This window comes from Littorina saxatilis, linkage group LG7 (assembly GCF_037325665.1).
Source record: "Littorina saxatilis isolate snail1 linkage group LG7, US_GU_Lsax_2.0, whole genome shotgun sequence".
Taxonomy (NCBI): Eukaryota; Metazoa; Mollusca; class Gastropoda; order Littorinimorpha; family Littorinidae; genus Littorina; species Littorina saxatilis.
In genome coordinates, this window is record NC_090251.1 from 58846299 (window position 1) to 58868261 (window position 21963).

Here is a 21963-nt window from a genome sequence, read left to right on the forward strand (position 1 = left end):
AGAGACAGAGAGGGGGACAGAGAGAGAGGGGGAAGAGGGAAAGAGTCCAAGACAAAGCTAGAGACAGAGAGGGGGGACAGAGAGAGAGGGGGAAGAGGGAAAGAGTCCGAGACAAAGCTAGAGACAGAGAGGGGGGACAGAGAGAGAGGGGGAAGAGGGAAAGAGTCCAAGGCAAAGCTAGAGACAGAGAGGGGGGACAGAGAGAGAGGGGGAAGAGGGAAAGAGTCCGAGACAAAGCTAGAGACAGAGAGGGGGGACAGAGAGAGAGGGGGAAGAGGGAAAGAGTCCAAGACAAAGCTAGAGACAGAGAGGGGGGACAGAGAGAGAGGGGGAAGAGGGAAAGAGTCCGAGACAAAGCTAGAGACAGAGAGGGGGGACAGAGAGAGAGGGGGAAGAGGGAAAGAGTCCAAGACAAAGCTAGAGACAGAGAGGGGGGACAGAGAGAGAGGGGGAAGAGGGAAAGAGTCCAAGACAAAGCTAGAGACAGAGAGGGGGGACAGAGAGAGAGGGGAAAGAGGGAAAGAGTCCGAGACAAAGCTAGAGACAGAGAGGGGGACAGAGAGAGAGGGGAAAGAGGGAAAGAGTCCGAGACAAAGCTAGAGACAGAGAGGGGGACAGAGAGAGAGGGGGAAGAGGGAAAGAGTCCGAGACAAAGCTAGAGACAGAGAGGGGGGACAGAGAGAGAGGGGGAAGAGGGAAAGAGTCCAAGACAAAGCTAGAGACAGAGAGGGGGGACAGAGAGAGAGGGGGAAGAGGGAAAGAGTCCGAGACAAAGCTAGAGACAGAGAGGGGGGACAGAGAGAGAGGGGGAAGAGGGAAAGAGTCCGAGACAAAGCTAGAGACAGAGAGGGGGGACAGAGAGAGAGGGGGAAGAGGGGAAGAGTCCAAGACAAAGCTAGAGACAGAGAGGGGGGACAGAGAGAGAGGGGGAAGAGGGGAAGAGTCCAAGACAAAGCTAGAGACAGAGAGAGAGGGGGAAGAGGGAAAGAGTCCGAGACAAAGCTAGAGACAGAGAGGGAGACAGAGAGAGAGGGGGAAGAGGGAAAGAGTCCAAGGCAAAGCTAGAGACAGAGAGGGGCGACAGAGAGAGAGGGGGAAGAGGGAAAGAGTCCCAGACAAAGCTAGAGACAGAGAGGGGGGACAGAGAGAGAGGGGGAAGAGGGAAAGAGTCCAAGACAAAGCTAGAGACAGAGAGAGGGGGGACAGAGAGAGAGGGGGAAGAGGGAAAGAGTCCAAGACAAAGCTAGAGACAGAGAGGGGGACAGAGAGAGAGGGGGAAGAGGGAAAGAGTCCAAGACAAAGCTAGAGACAGAGAGGGGGGACAGAGAGAGAGGGGGAAGAGGGAAAGAGTCCAAGACAAAGCTAGAGACAGAGATAGGGCGACAGAGAGAGAGGGGGAAGAGGGAAAGAGTCCGAGACAAAGCTAGAGACAGAGAGGGGGGACAGAGAGAGAGGGGGAAGAGGGAAAGAGTCCGAGACAAAGCTAGAGACAGAGAGGGGGGACAGAGAGAGAGGGGGAAGAGGGGAAGAGTCCAAGACAAAGCTAGAGACAGAGAGGGGGGACAGAGAGAGAGGGGGAAGAGGGAAAGAGTCCAAGACAAAGCTAGAGACAGAGAGGGGGGACAGAGAGAGAGGGGGAAGAGGGGAAGAGTCCAAGACAAAGCTAGAGACAGAGAGGGGGGACAGAGAGAGAGGGGGAAGAGGGAAAGAGTCCAAGACAAAGCTAGAGACAGAGAGGGGGACAGAGAGAGAGGGGGAAGAGGGAAAGAGTCCAAGACAAAGCTAGAGACAGAGAGGGGGACAGAGAGAGAGGGGGAAGAGGGAAAGAGTCCGAGACAAAGCTAGAGACAGAGAGGGGGGACAGAGAGAGAGGGGGAAGAGGGAAAGAGTCCAAGGCAAAGCTAGAGACAGAGAGGGGGGACAGAGAGAGAGGGGGAAGAGGGAAAGAGTCCAAGACAAAGCTAGAGACAGAGAGGGGGGACAGAGAGAGAGGGGGAAGAGGGAAAGAGTCCAAGACAAAGCTAGAGACAGAGAGGGGGGACAGAGAGAGAGGGGGAAGAGGGAAAGAGTCCAAGACAAAGCTAGAGACAGAGAGGGGGGACAGAGAGAGAGGGGGAAGAGGGAAAGAGTCCAAGACAAAGCTAGAGACAGAGAGGGGGGACAGAGAGAGAGGGGGAAGAGGGAAAGAGTCCGAGACAAAGCTAGAGACAGAGAGGGGGGACAGAGAGAGAGGGGGGACAGAGAGAGAGGGGGAAGAGGGAAAGAGTCCAAGACAAAGCTAGAGACAGAGAGGGGGGACAGAGAGAGAGGGGGAAGAGTCCGAGACAAAGCTAGAGACAGAGAGGGGGACAGAGAGAGAGGGGGAAGAGTCCGAGACAAAGCTAGAGACAGAGAGGGGGACAGAGAGAGAGGGGGAAGAGGGGAAGAGTCCGAGACAAAGCTAGAGACAGAGAGGGGGACAGAGAGAGAGGGGGAAGAGGGAAAGAGTCCGAGACAAAGCTAGAGACAGAGAGGGGCGACAGACAGAGAGGGGGAAGAGGGGGAAGAGTCCGAGACAAAGCTAGAGACAGAGAGGGGGACAGAGAGAGAGGGGGAAGAGTCCGAGACAAAGCTAGAGACAGAGAGGGGGACAGAGAGAGAGGGGGAAGAGTCCGAGACAAAGCTAGAGACAGAGAGGGGGACAGAGAGAGAGGGGGAAGAGGGAAAGAGTCCGAGACAAAGCTAGAGACAGAGAGAGGGGGGACAGAGAGAGAGGGGGAAGAGGGAAAGAGTCCGAGACAAAGCTAGAGACAGAGAGGGGGGACAGAGAGAGAGGGGGAAGAGGGAAAGAGTCCAAGACAAAGCTAGAGACAGAGAGGGGCGACAGAGAGAGAGGGGGAAGAGGGAAAGAGTCCAAGACAAAGCTAGAGACAGAGAGGGGGACAGAGAGAGAGGGGGAAGAGGGAAAGAGTCCGAGACAAAGCTAGAGACAGAGAGGGGGGACAGAGAGAGAGGGGGAAGAGTCCGAGACAAAGCTAGAGACAGAGAGGGGGGACAGAGAGAGAGGGGGAAGAGTCCGAGACAAAGCTAGAGACAGAGAGGGGGGACAGAGAGAGAGGGGGAAGAGTCCAAGGCAAAGCTAGAGACAGAGAGGGGGGACAGAGAGAGAGGGGGAAGAGGGAAAGAGTCCGAGACAAAGCTAGAGACAGAGAGGGGCGACAGAGAGAGAGGGGGAAGAGGGAAAGAGTCCAAGACAAAGCTAGAGACAGAGAGGGGGGACAGAGAGAGAGGGGGAAGAGGGAAAGAGTCCAAGACAAAGCTAGAGACAGAGAGGTGCGACAGAGAGAGAGGGGGAAGAGGGAAAGAGTCCAAGACAAAGCTAGAGACAGAGAGGGGGGACAGAGAGAGAGGGGGAAGAGGGAAAGAGTCCAAGACAAAGCTAGAGACAGAGAGGGGCGACAGAGAGAGAGGGGGAAGAGGGAAAGAGTCCGAGACAAAGCTAGAGACAGAGAGGGGGGACAGAGAGAGAGGGGGAAGAGGGAAAGAGTCCGAGACAAAGCTAGAGACAGAGAGGGGCGACAGAGAGAGAGGGGGAAGAGGGAAAGAGTCCAAGACAAAGCTAGAGACAGAGAGGGGGGACAGAGAGAGAGGGGGAAGAGGGAAAGAGTCCAAGACAAAGCTAGAGACAGAGAGGGGGGACAGAGAGAGAGGGGGAAGAGGGAAAGAGTCCAAGACAAAGCTAGAGACAGAGAGGGGGGACAGAGAGAGAGGGGGAAGAGGGAAAGAGTCCAAGACAAAGCTAGAGACAGAGAGGTGCGACAGAGAGAGAGGGGGAAGAGGGAAAGAGTCCAAGACAAAGCTAGAGACAGAGAGGGGGGACAGAGAGAGAGGGGGAAGAGGGAAAGAGTCCAAGACAAAGCTAGAGACAGAGAGGGGCGACAGAGAGAGAGGGGGAAGAGGGAAAGAGTCCAAGACAAAGCTAGAGACAGAGAGGGGGGACAGAGAGAGAGGGGGAAGAGGGAAAGAGTCCAAGACAAAGCTAGAGACAGAGAGGTGCGACAGAGAGAGAGGGGGAAGAGGGAAAGAGTCCGAGACAAAGCTAGAGACAGAGAGGGGCGACAGAGAGAGAGGGGGAAGAGGGAAAGAGTCCAAGACAAAGCTAGAGACAGAGAGGGGCGACAGAGAGAGAGGGGGAAGAGGGAAAGAGTCCAAGGCAAAGCTAGAGACAGAGAGGGGGGACAGAGAGAGAGGGGGAAGAGGGAAAGAGTCCAAGACAAAGCTAGAGACAGAGAGGGGGGACAGAGAGAGAGGGGGAAGAGGGAAAGAGTCCAAGACAAAGCTAGAGACAGAGAGAGGGGGACAGAGAGAGAGGGGGAAGAGGGAAAGAGTCCGAGACAAAGCTAGAGACAGAGAGGGGCGACAGAGAGAGAGGGGGAAGAGGGAAAGAGTCCAAGACAAAGCTAGAGACAGAGAGGGGGGACAGAGAGAGAGGGGGAAGAGGGGGAAGAGTCCGAGACAAAGCTAGAGACAGAGAGGGGGACAGAGAGAGAGGGGGAAGAGGGAAAGAGTCCAAGACAAAGCTAGAGACAGAGAGGGGCGACAGAGAGAGAGGGGGAAGAGGGAAAGAGTCCAAGGCAAAGCTAGAGACAGAGAGGGGGACAGAGAGAGAGGGGGAAGAGGGAAAGAGTCCAAGACAAAGCTAGAGACAGAGAGGGGGGACAGAGAGAGAGGGGGAAGAGGGAAAGAGTCCAAGACAAAGCTAGAGACAGAGAGGGGGGACAGAGAGAGAGGGGGAAGAGGGAAAGAGTCCAAGACAAAGCTAGAGACAGAGAGGGGGGACAGAGAGAGAGGGGGAAGAGGGAAAGAGTCCAAGGCAAAGCTAGAGACAGAGAGGGGGGACAGAGAGAGAGGGGGAAGAGGGAAAGAGTCCAAGGCAAAGCTAGAGACAGAGAGGGGGGACAGAGAGAGAGGGGCGACAGAGAGAGAGGGGGAAGAGGGAAAGAGTCCAAGACAAAGCTAGAGACAGAGAGGGGGGACAGAGAGAGAGGGGGAAGAGGGAAAGAGTCCAAGACAAAGCTAGAGACAGAGAGGGGGGACAGAGAGAGAGGGGGAAGAGGGAAAGAGTCCAAGACAAAGCTAGAGACAGAGAGGGGGGACAGAGAGAGAGGGGGAAGAGGGAAAGAGTCCGAGACAAAGCTAGAGACAGAGAGGGGCGACAGAGAGAGAGGGGGAAGAGGGAAAGAGTCCAAGACAAAGCTAGAGACAGAGAGGGGCGACAGAGAGAGAGGGGGAAGAGGGAAAGAGTCCAAGACAAAGCTAGAGACAGAGAGGGGCGACAGAGAGAGAGGGGGAAGAGGGAAAGAGTCCAAGACAAAGCTAGAGACAGAGAGGGGCGACAGAGAGAGAGGGGGAAGAGGGAAAGAGTCCAAGACAAAGCTAGAGACAGAGAGGGGCGACAGAGAGAGAGGGGGAAGAGGGAAAGAGTCCAAGACAAAGCTAGAGACAGAGAGGGGCGACAGAGAGAGAGGGGGAAGAGGGAAAGAGTCCAAGACAAAGCTAGAGACAGAGAGGGGGGACAGAGAGAGAGGGGGAAGAGGGAAAGAGTCCAAGACAAAGCTAGAGACAGAGAGGGGCGACAGAGAGAGAGGGGGAAGAGGGAAAGAGTCCAAGACAAAGCTAGAGACAGAGAGGGGGGACAGAGAGAGAGGGGGAAGAGGGAAAGAGTCCAAGACAAAGCTAGAGACAGAGAGGGGGACAGAGAGAGAGGGGGAAGAGGGAAAGAGTCCGAGACAAAGCTAGAGACAGAGAGGGGGGACAGAGAGAGAGGGGGAAGAGGGAAAGAGTCCGAGGCAAAGCTAGAGACAGAGAGGGGGGACAGAGAGAGAGGGGGAAGAGGGAAAGAGTCCAAGACAAAGCTAGAGACAGAGAGGGGGACAGAGAGAGAGGGGGAAGAGGGAAAGAGTCCAAGACAAAGCTAGAGACAGAGAGGGGGGACAGAGAGAGAGGGGGAAGAGGGAAAGAGTCCGAGGCAAAGCTAGAGACAGAGAGGGGGGACAGAGAGAGAGGGGGAAGAGGGAAAGAGTCCAAGACAAAGCTAGAGACAGAGAGGGGCGACAGAGAGAGAGGGGGAAGAGGGAAAGAGTCCAAGACAAAGCTAGAGACAGAGAGGGGGGACAGAGAGAGAGAGAGGGAAGAGGGAAAGAGTCCAAGGCAAAGCTAGAGACAGAGAGGGGGGACAGAGAGAGAGGGGGAAGAGGGAAAGAGTCCAAGACAAAGCTAGAGACAGAGAGGGGCGACAGAGAGAGAGGGGGAAGAGGGAAAGAGTCCAAGACAAAGCTAGAGACAGAGAGGGGCGACAGAGAGAGAGGGGGAAGAGGGAAAGAGTCCCAGACAAAGCTAGAGACAGAGAGGGGGGACAGAGAGAGAGGGGGAAGAGGGAAAGAGTCCAAGGCAAAGCTAGAGACAGAGAGGGGCGACAGAGAGAGAGGGGGGACAGAGAGAGAGGGGGAAGAGGGAAAGAGTCCAAGGCAAAGCTAGAGACAGAGAGGGGGGACAGAGAGAGAGGGGGAAGAGTCCAAGACAAAGCTAGAGACAGAGAGGGGCGACAGAGAGAGAGGGGGAAGAGGGAAAGAGTCCAAGGCAAAGCTAGAGACAGAGAGGGGCGACAGAGAGAGAGGGGGAAGAGGGAAAGAGTCCAAGGCAAAGCTAGAGACAGAGAGGGGCGACAGAGAGAGAGGGGGGACAGAGAGAGAGGGGGAAGAGGGAAAGAGTCCCAGACAAAGCTAGAGACAGAGAGGGGCGACAGAGAGAGAGGGGCGACAGAGAGAGAGGGGGGACAGAGAGAGAGGGGGAAGAGGGAAAGAGTCCAAGACAAAGCTAGAGACAGAGAGGGGGGACAGAGAGAGAGGGGGAAGAGGGAAAGAGTCCAAGGCAAAGCTAGAGACAGAGAGGGGGGACAGAGAGAGAGGGGGAAGAGGGAAAGAGTCCAAGACAAAGCTAGAGACAGAGAGGGGGGACAGAGAGAGAGGGGGAAGAGGGAAAGAGTCCAAGACAAAGCTAGAGACAGAGAGGGGGGACAGAGAGAGAGGGGGAAGAGGGAAAGAGTCCAAGACAAAGCTAGAGACAGAGAGGGGGGACAGAGAGAGAGGGGGAAGAGGGAAAGAGTCCAAGGCAAAGCTAGAGACAGAGAGGGGGGACAGAGAGAGAGGGGGAAGAGGGAAAGAGTCCAAGACAAAGCTAGAGACAGAGAGGGGGGACAGAGAGAGAGGGGGAAGAGGGAAAGAGTCCGAGGCAAAGCTAGAGACAGAGAGGGGGGACAGAGAGAGAGGGGGAAGAGGGAAAGAGTCCGAGACAAAGCTAGAGACAGAGAGGGGGGACAGAGAGAGAGGGGGAAGAGGGAAAGAGTCCAAGACAAAGCTAGAGACAGAGAGAGGGGGACAGAGAGAGAGGGGGAAGAGGGAAAGAGTCCCAGACAAAGCTAGAGACAGAGAGGGGCGACAGAGAGAGAGGGGGAAGAGGGAAAGAGTCCAAGACAAAGCTAGAGACAGAGAGGGGGGACAGAGAGAGAGGGGGGACAGAGAGAGAGGGGGAAGAGGGAAAGAGTCCAAGACAAAGCTAGAGACAGAGAGAGGGGGGACAGAGAGAGAGGGGGAAGAGGGAAAGAGTCCCAGACAAAGCTAGAGACAGAGAGGGGGGACAGAGAGAGAGGGGGGAAGAGGGAAAGAGTCCAAGGCAAAGCTAGAGACAGAGAGGGGCGACAGAGAGAGAGGGGGAAGAGGGAAAGAGTCCAAGGCAAAGCTAGAGACAGAGAGGGGCGACAGAGAGAGAGGGGGAAGAGGGAAAGAGTCCAAGACAAAGCTAGAGACAGAGAGGGGGGACAGAGAGAGAGGGGGAAGAGGGAAAGAGTCCGAGACAAAGCTAGAGACAGAGAGGGGGGACAGAGAGAGAGGGGGAAGAGGGAAAGAGTCCAAGACAAAGCTAGAGACAGAGAGGGGCGACAGAGAGAGAGGGGGGACAGAGAGAGAGGGGGAAGAGGGAAAGAGTCCAAGACAAAGCTAGAGACAGAGAGGGGCGACAGAGAGAGAGGGGGAAGAGGGAAAGAGTCCAGGACAAAGCTAGAGACAGAGAGGGGGGACAGAGAGAGAGGGGGAAGAGGGAAAGAGTCCAAGACAAAGCTAGAGACAGAGAGGGGCGACAGAGAGAGAGGGGGGACAGAGAGAGAGGGGGAAGAGGGAAAGAGTCCAAGACAAAGCTAGAGACAGAGAGGGGCGACAGAGAGAGAGGGGGAAGAGGGAAAGAGTCCAAGACAAAGCTAGAGACAGAGAGGGGGGACAGAGAGAGAGAGGGAAGAGGGAAAGAGTCCAAGGCAAAGCTAGAGACAGAGAGGGGGGACAGAGAGAGAGGGGGAAGAGTCCCAGACAAAGCTAGAGACAGAGAGGGGGGACAGAGAGAGAGGGGGAAGAGGGAAAGAGTCCAAGACAAAGCTAGAGACAGAGAGGGGGGACAGAGAGAGAGGGGGAAGAGGGAAAGAGTCCCAGACAAAGCTAGAGACAGAGAGGGGGGACAGAGAGAGAGGGGGAAGAGGGAAAGAGTCCAAGACAAAGCTAGAGACAGAGAGGGGGGACAGAGAGAGAGGGGGAAGAGGGAAAGAGTCCAAGACAAAGCTAGAGACAGAGAGGGGGGACAGAGAGAGAGGGGGAAGAGGGAAAGAGTCCAAGACAAAGCTAGAGACAGAGAGGGGGGACAGAGAGAGAGGGGGAAGAGGGAAAGAGTCCCAGACAAAGCTAGAGACAGAGAGGGGGGACAGAGAGAGAGGGGGAAGAGGGAAAGAGTCCAAGACAAAGCTAGAGACAGAGAGGGGGGACAGAGAGAGAGGGGGAAGAGGGAAAGAGTCCAAGACAAAGCTAGAGACAGAGAGGGGGGACAGAGAGAGAGGGGCGACAGAGAGAGAGGGGGAAGAGGGAAAGAGTCCAAGACAAAGCTAGAGACAGAGAGGGCGACAGAGAGAGAGGGGGGACAGAGAGAGAGGGGGAAGAGGGAAAGAGTCCAAGACAAAGCTAGAGACAGAGAGGGGGACAGAGAGAGAGGGGGAAGAGGGAAAGAGTCCAAGACAAAGCTAGAGACAGAGAGGGGGGACAGAGAGAGAGGGGGAAGAGGGAAAGAGTCCAAGACAAAGCTAGAGACAGAGAGGGGGGACAGAGACAGAGGGGGAAGAGGGAAAGAGTCCAAGACAAAGCTAGAGACAGAGAGGGGCGACAGAGAGAGAGGGGGAAGAGGGAAAGAGTCCAAGACAAAGCTAGAGACAGAGAGGGGCGACAGAGAGAGAGGGGGAAGAGGGAAAGAGTCCAAGACAAAGCTAGAGACAGAGAGGGGCGACAGAGAGAGAGGGGGAAGAGGGAAAGAGTCCAAGGCAAAGCTAGAGACAGAGAGGGGCGACAGAGAGAGAGGGGGGACAGAGAGAGAGGGGGAAGAGGGAAAGAGTCCAAGACAAAGCTAGAGACAGAGAGGGGGGACAGAGAGAGAGGGGGGACAGAGAGAGAGGGGGAAGAGGGAAAGAGTCCAAGACAAAGCTAGAGACAGAGAGGGGGGACAGAGAGAGAGGGGCGACAGAGAGAGAGGGGGAAGAGGGAAAGAGTCCAAGACAAAGCTAGAGACAGAGAGGGGGGACAGAGAGAGAGGGGGAAGAGGGAAAGAGTCCAAGACAAAGCTAGAGACAGAGAGGGGGGACAGAGAGAGAGGGGGAAGAGGGAAAGAGTCCAAGGCAAAGCTAGAGACAGAGAGGGGCGACAGAGAGAGAGGGGGGACAGAGAGAGAGGGGGAAGAGGGAAAGAGTCCAAGACAAAGCTAGAGACAGAGAGGGGCGACAGAGAGAGAGGGGGGACAGAGAGAGAGGGGGAAGAGGGAAAGAGTCCAAGGCAAAGCTAGAGACAGAGAGGGGCGACAGAGAGAGAGGGGGGACAGAGAGAGAGGGGGAAGAGGGAAAGAGTCCAAGACAAAGCTAGAGACAGAGAGGGGGACAGAGAGAGAGGGGGAAGAGGGAAAGAGTCCAAGGCAAAGCTAGAGACAGAGAGAGGGGCGACAGAGAGAGAGGGGGGACAGAGAGAGAGGGGAAAGAGTCCAAGACAAAGCTAGAGACAGAGAGGGGCGACAGAGAGAGAGGGGGAAGAGGGAAAGAGTCCAAGACAAAGCTAGAGACAGAGAGGGGGGACAGAGAGAGAGGGGGAAGAGGGAAAGAGTCCAAGGCAAAGCTAGAGACAGAGAGGGGCGACAGAGAGAGAGGGGGGACAGAGAGAGAGGGGGAAGAGGGAAAGAGTCCAAGACAAAGCTAGAGACAGAGAGGGGGGACAGAGAGAGAGGGGGAAGAGGGAAAGAGTCCGAGACAAAGCTAGAGACAGAGAGGGGGACAGAGAGAGAGGGGGAAGAGGGAAAGAGTCCAAGACAAAGCTAGAGACAGAGAGGGGGGACAGAGAGAGAGGGGGAAGAGGGAAAGAGTCCGAGACAAAGCTAGAGACAGAGAGGGGGGACAGAGAGAGAGGGGGAAGAGGGAAAGAGTCCAAGACAAAGCTAGAGACAGAGAGGGGGGACAGAGAGAGAGGGGGAAGAGGGAAAGAGTCCAAGACAAAGCTAGAGACAGAGAGGGGGGACAGAGAGAGAGGGGGAAGAGGGAAAGAGTCCAAGACAAAGCTAGAGACAGAGAGGTGCGACAGAGAGAGAGGGGGAAGAGGGAAAGAGTCCAAGACAAAGCTAGAGACAGAGAGGGGCGACAGAGAGAGAGGGGGAAGAGGGAAAGAGTCCAAGGCAAAGCTAGAGACAGAGAGGGGGGACAGAGAGAGAGGGGGAAGAGGGAAAGAGTCCAAGGCAAAGCTAGAGACAGAGAGGGGCGACAGAGAGAGAGGGGGAAGAGGGAAAGAGTCCAAGACAAAGCTAGAGACAGAGAGGGGGGACAGAGAGAGAGGGGGAAGAGGGAAAGAGTCCAAGACAAAGCTAGAGACAGAGAGAGAGAGGGGGACAGAGAGAGAGGGGGAAGAGGGAAAGAGTCCCAGACAAAGCTAGAGACAGAGAGGGGGGACAGAGAGAGAGGGGGAAGAGGGAAAGAGTCCGAGACAAAGCTAGAGACAGAGAGAGGGGGGACAGAGAGAGAGGGGGAAGAGGGAAAGAGTCCCAGACAAAGCTAGAGACAGAGAGGGGGGAGAGAGAGAGAGGGGGAAGAGGGAAAGAGTCCAAGACAAAGCTAGAGACAGAGAGGCAGACAGAGAGAAAGAGAGAGTTGTAGACAGAACACCACAACATTTGTGTTTAGACATTACAGCTGGCAGGAAAGAGAGAGAAAGAGAAACAGAGAAAGAGACAGAAGAGAGAGACAGAGACAGAAGAGAGACGGAGAGAGAGACAGAGACAGAAGAGAGAGAGAGACAGAGACAGAAGAGAGAGAGAGACAGAGACAGAAGAGAGAGAGAGACAGAGACAGAAGAGAGAGACAGAGACAGAAGAGAGAGAGAGACAGAGACAGAAGAGAGAGAGAGACAGAGACAGAAGAGAGAGACAGAGACAGAAGAGAGAGACAGAGACAGAAGAGAGAGAGAGACAGAAGAGAGAGAGAGAGACAGAGACAGAAGAGAGAGACAGAGACAGAAGAGAGAGAGAGAGAGAGACAGAGACAGAAGAGAGAGACAGAGACAGAAGAGAGAGAGAGACAGAGACAGAAGAGAGAGACAGAGACAGAAGAGAGAGACAGAGACAGAAGAGAGAGACAGAGACAGAAGAGAGAGACAGAGACAGAAGAGAGAGAGAGACAGAGACAGAAGAGAGACAGAGACAGAAGAGAGAGACAGAGACAGAAGAGAGAGAGACAGAGACAGAAGAGAGAGACAGAGACAGAAGAGAGAGACAGAGACAGAAGAGAGAGACAGAGACAGAAGAGAGAGACAGAGACAGAAGAGAGAGACAGAGACAGAAGAGAGACAGAAGAGAGAGAGACAGAGACAGAAGAGAGAGAGAGAGAGACAGAGACAGAAGAGAGACAGAAGAGAGAGAGACAGAGACAGAAGAGAGAGAGAGAGAGACAGAGACAGAAGAGAGAGACAGAGACAGAAGAGAGAGACAGAGACAGAAGAGAGACAGAGACAGAAGAGAGAGAGAGAAAGAGACAGAAGAGAGACAGAGACAGAAGAGAGAGACAGAGACAGAAGAGAGACAGAGACAGAAGAGAGACAGAGACAGAAGAGAGAGACAGAGACAGAAGAGAGAGAGACAGAGACAGAAGAGAGAGAGAGAGAGAGAGAGAGAGACAGAAGAGAGAGACAGAGACAGAGACAGAAGAGAGACGGAGAGAGAGAGACAGAGACAGAGACAGAAGAGAGAGAGACAGAAGAGAGAGACAGAGACAGAAGAGAGAGACAGAGACAGAAGAGAGAGACAGAGACAGAAGAGAGAGACAGAGACAGAAGAGAGAGAGAGACAGAGACAGAAGAGAGAGACAGAGACAGAAGAGAGAGAGACAGAGACAGAAGAGAGAGACAGAGACAGAAGAGAGAGAGAGACAGAGACAGAAGAGAGAGACAGAGACAGAAGAGAGACAGAGACGGAGAGAGAGAGAGAGAGACAGAGACAGAGGAGAGAGACAGAGACAGAAGAGAGAGACAGAGACAGAAGAGAGAGAGAGACAGAGACAGAAGAGAGAGACAGAGACAGAAGAGAGAGAGAGACAGAGACAGAAGAGAGAGACAGAGACAGAAGAGAGAGACAGAGACAGAAGAGAGAGACAGAGACAGAAGAGAGAGACAGAGACAGAAGAGAGAGAGAGAGACAGAGACAGAAGAGAGAGACAGAGACAGAAGAGAGAGACAGAAGAGAGAGACAGAGACAGAAGAGAGAGACAGAAGAGAGAGAGACAGAGACAGAAGAGAGAGACAGAGACAGAAGAGAGAGACAGAGACAGAAGAGAGAGACAGACAGAGACAGAAGAGAGAGACAGAGACAGAAGAGAGAGACAGAGACAGAAGAGAGAGACAGAGACAGAAGAGAGAGACAGAAGAGAGAGACAGAGACAGAAGAGAGAGACAGAAGAGAGAGAGAGACAGAGACAGAAGAGATAGACAGAGACAGAAGAGAGAGACAGAGACAGAAGAGAGAGAGAGACAGAGACAGAAGAGAGAGACAGAGACAGAAGAGAGAGACAGAGACAGAAGAGAGAGAGAGACAGAGACAGAAGAGAGAGACAGAGACAGAAGAGAGAGACAGAGACAGAAGAGAGAGAGAGACAGAAGAGAGACGGAGAGAGAGAGAGAGACAGAAGAGAGAGAGAGAGACAGAGACAGAAGAGAGAGACAGAGACAGAAGAGAGAGACAGAGACAGAAGAGAGAGACAGAGACAGAAGAGAGAAGAGAGAGACAGAGACAGAAGAGAGAGACAGAGACAGAAGAGAGACGGAGAGAGAGACAGAGACAGAAGAGAGAGACAGAGACAGAAGAGAGACGGAGAGAGAGAGAGACAGAGACAGAAGAGAGAGACAGAGACAGAAGAGAGAGACAGAGACAGAAGAGAGAGACAGAGACAGAAGAGAGAGAGACAGAGACAGAAGAGAGAGAGAGACAGAGACAGAAGAGAGAGAGAGACAGAAGAGAGAGAGAGACAGAGACAGAAGAGAGACAGAGACAGAAGAGAGAGACAGAGACAGAAGAGAGAGAGAGACAGAGACAGAAGAGAGAGACAGAGACAGAAGAGAGACAGAGACAGAAGAGAGACAGAGACAGAAGAGAGAGACAGAGACAGAAGAGAGAGACAGAGACAGAAGAGAGAGAGAGACAGAGACAGAAGAGAGACAGAGACAGAAGAGAGACAGAGACAGAAGAGAGAGACAGAGACAGAAGAGAGAGACAGAGACAGAAGAGAGAGAGAGACAGAGACAGAAGAGAGAGACAGAGACAGAAGAGAGAGAGAGACAGAGGAGAGAGACAGAGACAGAAGAGAGAGACAGAGACAGAAGAGAGAGACAGAGACAGAAGAGAGAGACAGAGACAGAAGAGAGAGAGAGACAGAGACAGAAGAGAGACAGAGACAGAAGAGAGACAGAGACAGAAGAGAGAGACAGAGACAGAAGAGAGAGACAGAGACAGAAGAGAGAGAGAGACAGAGACAGAAGAGAGAGACAGAGACAGAAGAGAGAGAGAGACAGAGGAGAGAGACAGAGACAGAAGAGAGAGACAGAGACAGAAGAGAGAGACAGAGACAGAAGAGAGACAGAGACAGAAGAGAGAGACAGAGACAGAAGAGAGAGAGACAGAGACAGAAGAGAGAGAGAGACAGAGACAGAAGAGAGACAGAGACAGAAGAGAGAGACAGAGACAGAAGAGAGAGAGACAGAGACAGAAGAGAGAGACAGAGACAGAAGAGAGAGACAGAGACAGAAGAGAGAGAGAGACAGAGACAGAAGAGAGAGACAGAGACAGAAGAGAGAGACAGAGACAGAGACAGAAGAGAGAGACAGAGACAGAAGAGAGAGACAGAGACAGAGACAGAAGAGAGAGACAGAGACAGAAGACAGAGACAGAGACAGAAGAGAGAGAGAGACAGAAGAGAGAGAGAGACAGAAGAGAGAGAGAGACAGAGACAGAAGAGAGAGACAGAGACAGAAGAGAGAGACAGAGACAGAAGAGAGAGACGGAGACAGAAGAGAGAGACAGAGACAGAAGAGAGAGACAGAGACAGAAGAGAGAGACAGAGACAGAGACAGAAGACAGAGACAGAGACAGAAGAGAGAGACAGAGACAGAAGAGAGAGAGAGAGACAGAGACAGAAGAGAGAGAGAGACAGAGACAGAAGAGAGAGACAGAGACAGAAGAGAGAGACAGAGACAGAGACAGAAGACAGAGACAGAGACAGAAGAGAGAGACAGAGACAGAAGAGAGAGAGAGACAGAGACAGAAGAGAGAGAGAGACAGAGACAGAAGAGAGACAGAGACAGAAGAGAGAGACAGAGACAGAAGAGAGAGAGAGACAGAGACAGAAGAGAGAGACAGAGACAGAAGAGAGACGGAGAGAGAGAGACAGAGACAGAAGAGAGAGAGAGACAGAGACAGAAGAGAGACAGAGACAGAAGAGAGAGACAGAGACAGAAGAGAGAGACAGAGACAGAAGAGAGAGACAGAGACAGAAGAGAGAGACAGAGACAGAAGAGAGAGACAGAGACAGAAGAGAGAGACAGAGACAGAAGAGAGACAGAGACAGAAGAGAGAGACAGAGACAGAAGAGAGAGACAGAGACAGAAGAGAGAGACAGAGACAGAAGAGAGAGACAGAGACAGAAGAGAGACAGAAGAGAGACAGAGACAGAAGAGAGAGACAGAGACAGAAGAGAGAGACAGAGACAGAGACAGAAGAGAGAGAGAGAGACAGAGACAGAAGAGAGAGAGAGACAGAAGAGAGACAGAGACAGAAGAGAGAGACAGAGACAGAAGAGAGAGACAGAGACAGAAGAGAGACGGAGAGAGAGACAGAGACAGAAGAGAGAGACAGAGACAGAAGAGAGAGACAGAGACAGAAGAGAGAGACAGAGACAGAAGAGAGAGACAGAGACAGAAGAGAGACAGAGACAGAAGAGAGAGACAGAGACAGAAGAGAGAGACAGAGACAGAAGAGAGAGACAGAGACAGAAGAGAGACAGAAGAGAGACAGAGACAGAAGAGAGAGACAGAGACAGAAGAGAGAGACAGAGACAGAAGAGAGACAGAGACAGAAGAGAGAGACAGAGACAGAAGAGAGAGACAGAGACAGAAGAGAGAGACAGAGACAGAAGAGAGACAGAGACAGAAGAGAGAGACAGAGACAGAAGAGAGAGACAGAGACAGAAGAGAGAGACAGAGACAGAAGAGAGACGGAGAGAGAGAGAGAGACAGAGACAGAAGAGAGACAGAGACAGAAGAGAGAGAGACAGAGACAGAAGAGAGACGGAGAGAGAGAGAGAGACAGAGACAGAAGAGAGACAGAGACAGAAGAGAGAGAGAGACAGAGACAGAAGAGAGAGAGAGACAGAGACAGAAGAGAGAGACAGAGACAGAAGAGAGAGACAGAGACAGAAGAGAGAGACAGAGACAGAAGAGAGAGACAGAGACAGAAGAGAGAGACAGAGACAGAAGAGAGAGACAGAGACAGAAGAGAGAGACAGAGACAGAAGAGGGACGGAGAGAGAGAGAGAGACAGAGACAGAAGAGAGAGAGAGACAGAGACAGAAGAGAGAGACAGAGACAGAAGAGAGAGACAGAGACAGAAGAGAGAGACAGAGACAGAAGAGAGAGACAGAGACAGAAGAGAGAGAGAGAGACAGAGACAGAAGAGAGAGACAGAGACAGAAGAGAGAGACAGAGACAGAAGAGAGAGAGAGAGACAGAGACAGAAGAGAGAGACAGAGACAGAAGAGAGAGACAGAGACAGAAGAGAGAGAGACAGAGACAGAAGAGAGACGGAGAGAGAGAGAATTGAATTAAATTGAATTGAACTTTATTTAACAAGGATTAAGATTTAAGGCTACGCCTTTTCTTACAATCTGTCCTTGGGACGCATAGACACACAATTATATAATAAAAAAATTATAACGGAGAGACAGAGACAGAGACAGAGACAGAAGAGAGAGAGAGACAGGGATCAAGAAAGTGACAGAGAGACGGAGAGAGAGAGAGAGAGAGAGAGAGAGAGAGAGAGAGGGAGAGAGAGAGAGAGAGAGAGAGAGAGAGAGAGAGAGAGAGAGAACAAGAACTGGACTGACCTTGAGCACCCAGCCCCTGTTCTGCAGACACTGGTCCAGGATGCTCTCCTCCTTGATGTTGAGCGTCTTGTTGCTCTCCCGCACCATGTGCACCTGTAACAGTCAGGTAACAGTCAGGTGACAGTCAGGTAACAGTCAGGTAACAGTCAGGTAACATTCAGGTGACAGTCAGGTGACAGTCAGGTGACAGTCAGGTGACAGTCAGGTAACAGTCAGGTAACAGTCAGGTAACATTCAGGTGACAGTCAGGTGACAGTCAGGTGACAGTCAGGTGACAGTCAGGTGACAGTCAGGTAACAGTCAGGTAACAGTCAGGTGACAGTCAGGTGACAGTCAGGTGACAGTCAGGTGACAGTCAGGTGACAGTCAGGTAATAGTCAGGTAACAGTCAGGTGACAGTCAGGTGACAGTCAGGTCAGGCAGTTGACAGTCAGGTAACAGCTAGGTAATAGTCAGGTGACAGTCAGGTAACAGTCAGGTGGCAGTCAGGTAAGGCAGGTAACAGTTACGGTAAGTCAGGTGAGTAAGGTAACAGTCAGGTGACAGTCAGGTGAGTCAGGTATCAGGTGACAGTCAGGTAACAGTCAAGTAACAGTCAAGTAAAAGTCAGGTGACAATTAGACAAAACCATGCTTTTGTATAATAGGAGCAAATTGTGCATACAAGACGATTAAAGAGACAAAGAGAGGCCTACCTTTGCCCGACACCTCTGGTAGAGGCGGTACTTGAAGTGGTGCAGGTTGTGGTACTGAGTGACGTAGGGTGCTGCTGTCTTCCCCACCAGGAACTCCTGCAACCACAACAACAACTCTCACAATACAGTTTGTTTGTTTGTTTGTTTATTTGTTGCTTAACGTCCAGCCGACTACGCAGAGCCATATCAGGACGAGGAAGGGGGGGGGATGAAGGGGGCCACTTGTCAAGCGATTCCTGTTTACAAATGCACTAACCCATTACTTGTGTCCCAGCAGGCTTTAGTAAAACTAAATTAATACCTACTGGAAGATTACCAGTTTCCAGTATGTTAAAATAGGCTTAACCTATCTACTGCTGGACTTACATCAGAACACTAACAGATTAAACTATACATGAATCGCGAGACAAGCGGCAAGAGAAGAGATTTTTGGAAAAAATACAGGTGAATGAGCAAGAAGGCAGAAAAAAGAAAAGAATTCATGAAGAAAAAGAGAGCATGACAGGAAAGAGGAACCAAAAATCTACCTAACAGCAAACTAGAAAGCTCCTGCGGTTCCAAAAACAGGAGGGGCCTTTAATTTCATAACCGCAGTGCCCCACTGCGGGACACAATACAGTGGAACCCCTTTTCAGCAGAACAAACACACACATTGTTACAGGGTCGCCTTGAAAGTATCTGTAAGAATCTTAAACGAAACAAGCATTGACCTTAACGGGCAAAGTAGCCGCCCGTGGTGACACAGGGGTAGGACATGGATACCGTCTCTGCACAAACAGTTGACCTGTGACCTAATCCGCGACCTTAAGTCTCGCTTAACAGTTTCAAACCATACTGAGAGAGAGCGAGAGAAAGAGAGAGAGAGGGAGAGAGAAAGAGAGAGAACAAACGAACAAACGAACTTTATTACTCAAGGATGGAGATTTTAGGCTCCCGCCTAGTCTTACAATCTGTCCCTGCTAAACTAAGACATAAAAATAAAGACAATAAAAGGACAATTGTCAATCGCAATCGCAGAGAGAGAGGGGGAGGGGGAGAGAGAGAGAGAGAGAGACAGAGAGAGAGAGAGAGAGAGAGAGAGACAGAGAGAGAGAGAGAGAGAGAGAGAGAGAGAGACAGAATGACAGACAGACAGACAGACAGAGCTGTCGGCATCAAAGTAACAGATTAACAACAACAGTCGTCGCCGAGACCTTATTTTAGATAGTCTCGACTAACCACTGAGACGCCTGTACACAACACCGCTTTCCTTTATACCCGAAGCCGTGACAACTGAACTTTGGAAGAGTACACCTCTTCATTACCTCCAGAGATCTTTCACTTCCAGCTGACTACCATCCCCCCCACCCCCCCACCCTCCCTGTCTCCCCCCCCCCCTCCCCAGCCCCTCTGTGGGCAGAGAGGTGTCACCTTCAGCTAATTGAGGTCACATGCACTCACTCAGAGCAAAACCAGTTGACCGTGTCTAACTTTTGACACTGATAAAAAAATTAAAATAATTTAAAAACAAGTCGCGTAAGGCGAAATTACTACATTTAGTCAAGCAGTGTAACTCACAGAATGAAACTGAACGCACTGCATTTTTTCACAATGACCGTAGTCCGCCGCTAGTGCAAAAGGCAGTGAAAGTGACGAGCCTGTACATGTTTAGCACGGTAGCGGTTGCGCTGTGCTGCATAGCACGCTTTACTGTACCTCTCTTCGTTTTAACTTTCTGAGCGTGTTTTTAATCCAAACATATCATATCTATATGTTTTTGGAATCAGGAACCGACAAGGAATAAGATGAAATTGTTTTTAAAACGATTTCGGAAATTTAATTTTAATCATAATTTTTATATTTTTAATTTTCAGAGCTTGTTTTTAATCCGAATATAACATATTTATATATTTTTTGAATCAGAACATGATGAAAAATAAAATAAAAGTAATTTTGAATCGTTTTATAAAAAAATAATTTTGATTACAATTTTCAGATTTTTAATGACCAAAGTCATTAATGAATTTTTAAGCCTACATGCTCAAATGCAATACCGAAATCCGGCCTTCGTCGAAGATTGCTTGGCCAAAATTTCAATCAATTTGATTGAAAAATGAAGGTGTGACAGTGCCGCCTCAACTTTTACAAAAAGCCGGATATGATGTCATAAAAGACATTTATCGAAAAAAATAAAAAAATGTCTGGGGATATATCATACCCAGGAACTCTCATGTAAAATTTCATGAAGATCGGTCCAGTAGTTTGGTCTGAATCGCTCTACACACACACATGCACAGACACAGACACACACACACACATACACCACGACCCCCGTCTCGATTCCCCGTCTATGTTAAAACATTTAGTCAAGTTATGACTAAATGTAAAAAAGAAAAAAAAAATAATTTAAAAAAAATTAAAATTAAAAAAATTAAAATAAAATGAAAGAGAGCAAGAAAGGAGTGCAGAAGAAATAAAAATAAATTAAAAAAAATTATAATTTTTTTAAAAAATTTAAAATAAAACAAGAGGCGAAGCCTTAAAGGCTCACGTAAGAAATCGACAAACAGTAACACAAACTCAATCACTCCGCCACACATACACACACACAGTAAGCATAGACACGGTGCAAGAGTGTGAGACACTAGATCTAGATCTGTCTGTCTGTAGCCTACTTACGGGGACACGACTGCCAGATGGCCAGATCGACACTGCGCTTTCGACAGCGCTTCCTCGCGCAGACACTGGAAACATGCTGTGCAGATTAACCTGTAGGAAATCTCCTTTGGTATCTTCCTTATCTATTTTTCTGAAGCTACGAAACCGAACAATGTGAAATCGTCTTCTCCGAATCGGCGAACTAACTGTATCTATACCACAATCCTTCACGCGATCTGACCTAACCTTGACCCCTGACCTGGTCTACATACCACACACGACACAAACCAGTCACCTGTTTTTACCCCCCCCAAAACCCCCCACCACCCGTTTTCTTAGGATACACACTTTAACTACATACGTGCCGACGAAATGTTGATCATTGCTTCAATACTTTGAAGCTGTTGCTTGAATAATAACCAGGTAAAATTAGTATTTCGGTGTTCAGTCAAATGTTAAAGTTTCTACCACAGACATACATACATACGCACGCACGCACGCACGCACAGACAGACAAAAGTTAGCATCGCATAGGCTACACTTGCGTGAGCCAAAAATAAATTAAAAAAATATTAAAATAAAATGAAAGAGAGAGCCAGAAAGGACTGCAGAAGAAAAAAGTGAAAGCTGCATGCTCGGATGAAAATAATAAACAAAAGAATATTCGGTCCATTAGGAGCGTCAAACCAGGCACCTACGCCTTGCCACATAATAATAATAATAATAACTGGACATTTTTAAGTGCCTAACCTATGGCTCTAGGCCCTTTACAAAAGAACATATATATATACAGAATAGAACAATTAAAAGTACAACCTACATAAAACAAATTAATCATACAGACACGAATCACCACATGTACTGTTCACACAATAATCATATATATGCAATACACACTATATATATACAAACATACACAGCTTTCTTTCTTTATTTGGTGTTTAACGTTGTTTTCAACCACGAAGGTTATATCGCGACGGCATACACAGCTAACACTCTCAACAATCATAACAACTTTATGGGAGAGGAGTATGTGCAGAAATGGAATGAAGAAGACATTAGGCCAGGTTGGTGTAATATTCTGTGAAAAAGAAAGTTTTCAACTGTTGTTTAAAAGAGCTGAGAGAGGTGCAGTGTCTGACAGAGAAGGGAAGAGAGTTCCGGAGTGGTGGTGCAGCACAACAGAAGCTTCTTGCTCCGTGCTGCTTCCTGTTGAAGCGCTCAACTTTCAGTAGCCTGGTGTCAGCGGATGATCTGAGTGTGCGTGATGGGGTGTATAATGTACAGGAGTTCAGAAAGGTACTGAGGGGCACTTCCTGAGAAGACCTTGAAACACAGACAAGCGACTTTGTACTTGATACGCTGTTCCACCGGCAGCCAGTGGAGTGTGTATAGCAGGGGAGTGTCATGCTGTGTTTTCTTTGACCTAAAGATGATGCGGGCTGCAGCATTTTCAACAGTTTGGAGAGGTTGGATAACTAACGAAGGACATTCAATCAACAGGGCATTACAATAGTCTAAACGAGACAATATGCAGGAAGTGACAAGGGTTTTTGTGGCTTCTTCAGTGAGAAAGTGGCGGATGGAGCTGATGCGCCTAATTTCAAGGTTGGCTGCCTGACATGTTTTTGTGACATGATGTCTCATAGAGAGGTCAGAGTCAAAGTAGAACCCAAGATCTCTGGCCTTCTCTGAGAATGTGACATGATGTCTCATAGAGAGGTCAGAGTCAAGGTAGAACCCAAGATCTCTGGCCTTCTCTGAGAATGTGACATGATGTCTCATAGAGAGGTCAGAGTCAAGGTAGAACCCAAGATCTCTGGCCTTCTCTGAGAATGTGACAGAATGCTGAGCCTAACTGAATGGCAGATGGAAGACTGTGACGAGAAGAAGA

General features: G+C 50.5%; 1 protein-coding gene across 1 annotated transcript in view; it reads right to left on the reverse strand.

Annotated features, from left to right (window-relative positions):
* Nucleotides 1-16666: 16666 nt before the first annotated feature.
* Nucleotides 16667-21963, reverse strand: part of LOC138970266 (glutamine and serine-rich protein 1-like) — a gene marked incomplete at its 3' end in the record, with an annotated part of 75050 nt that continues 69753 nt past the window's right edge. The window contains exons 15-16 of the mRNA XM_070342762.1: nucleotides 17433-17528; nucleotides 16667-16831 (exon numbers count right to left, since the gene is read on the reverse strand). Coding sequence (XP_070198863.1) covers nucleotides 16667-16831; nucleotides 17433-17528 — 261 coding nt within the window. The remainder of the gene's footprint in view (nucleotides 16832-17432; nucleotides 17529-21963) is intronic.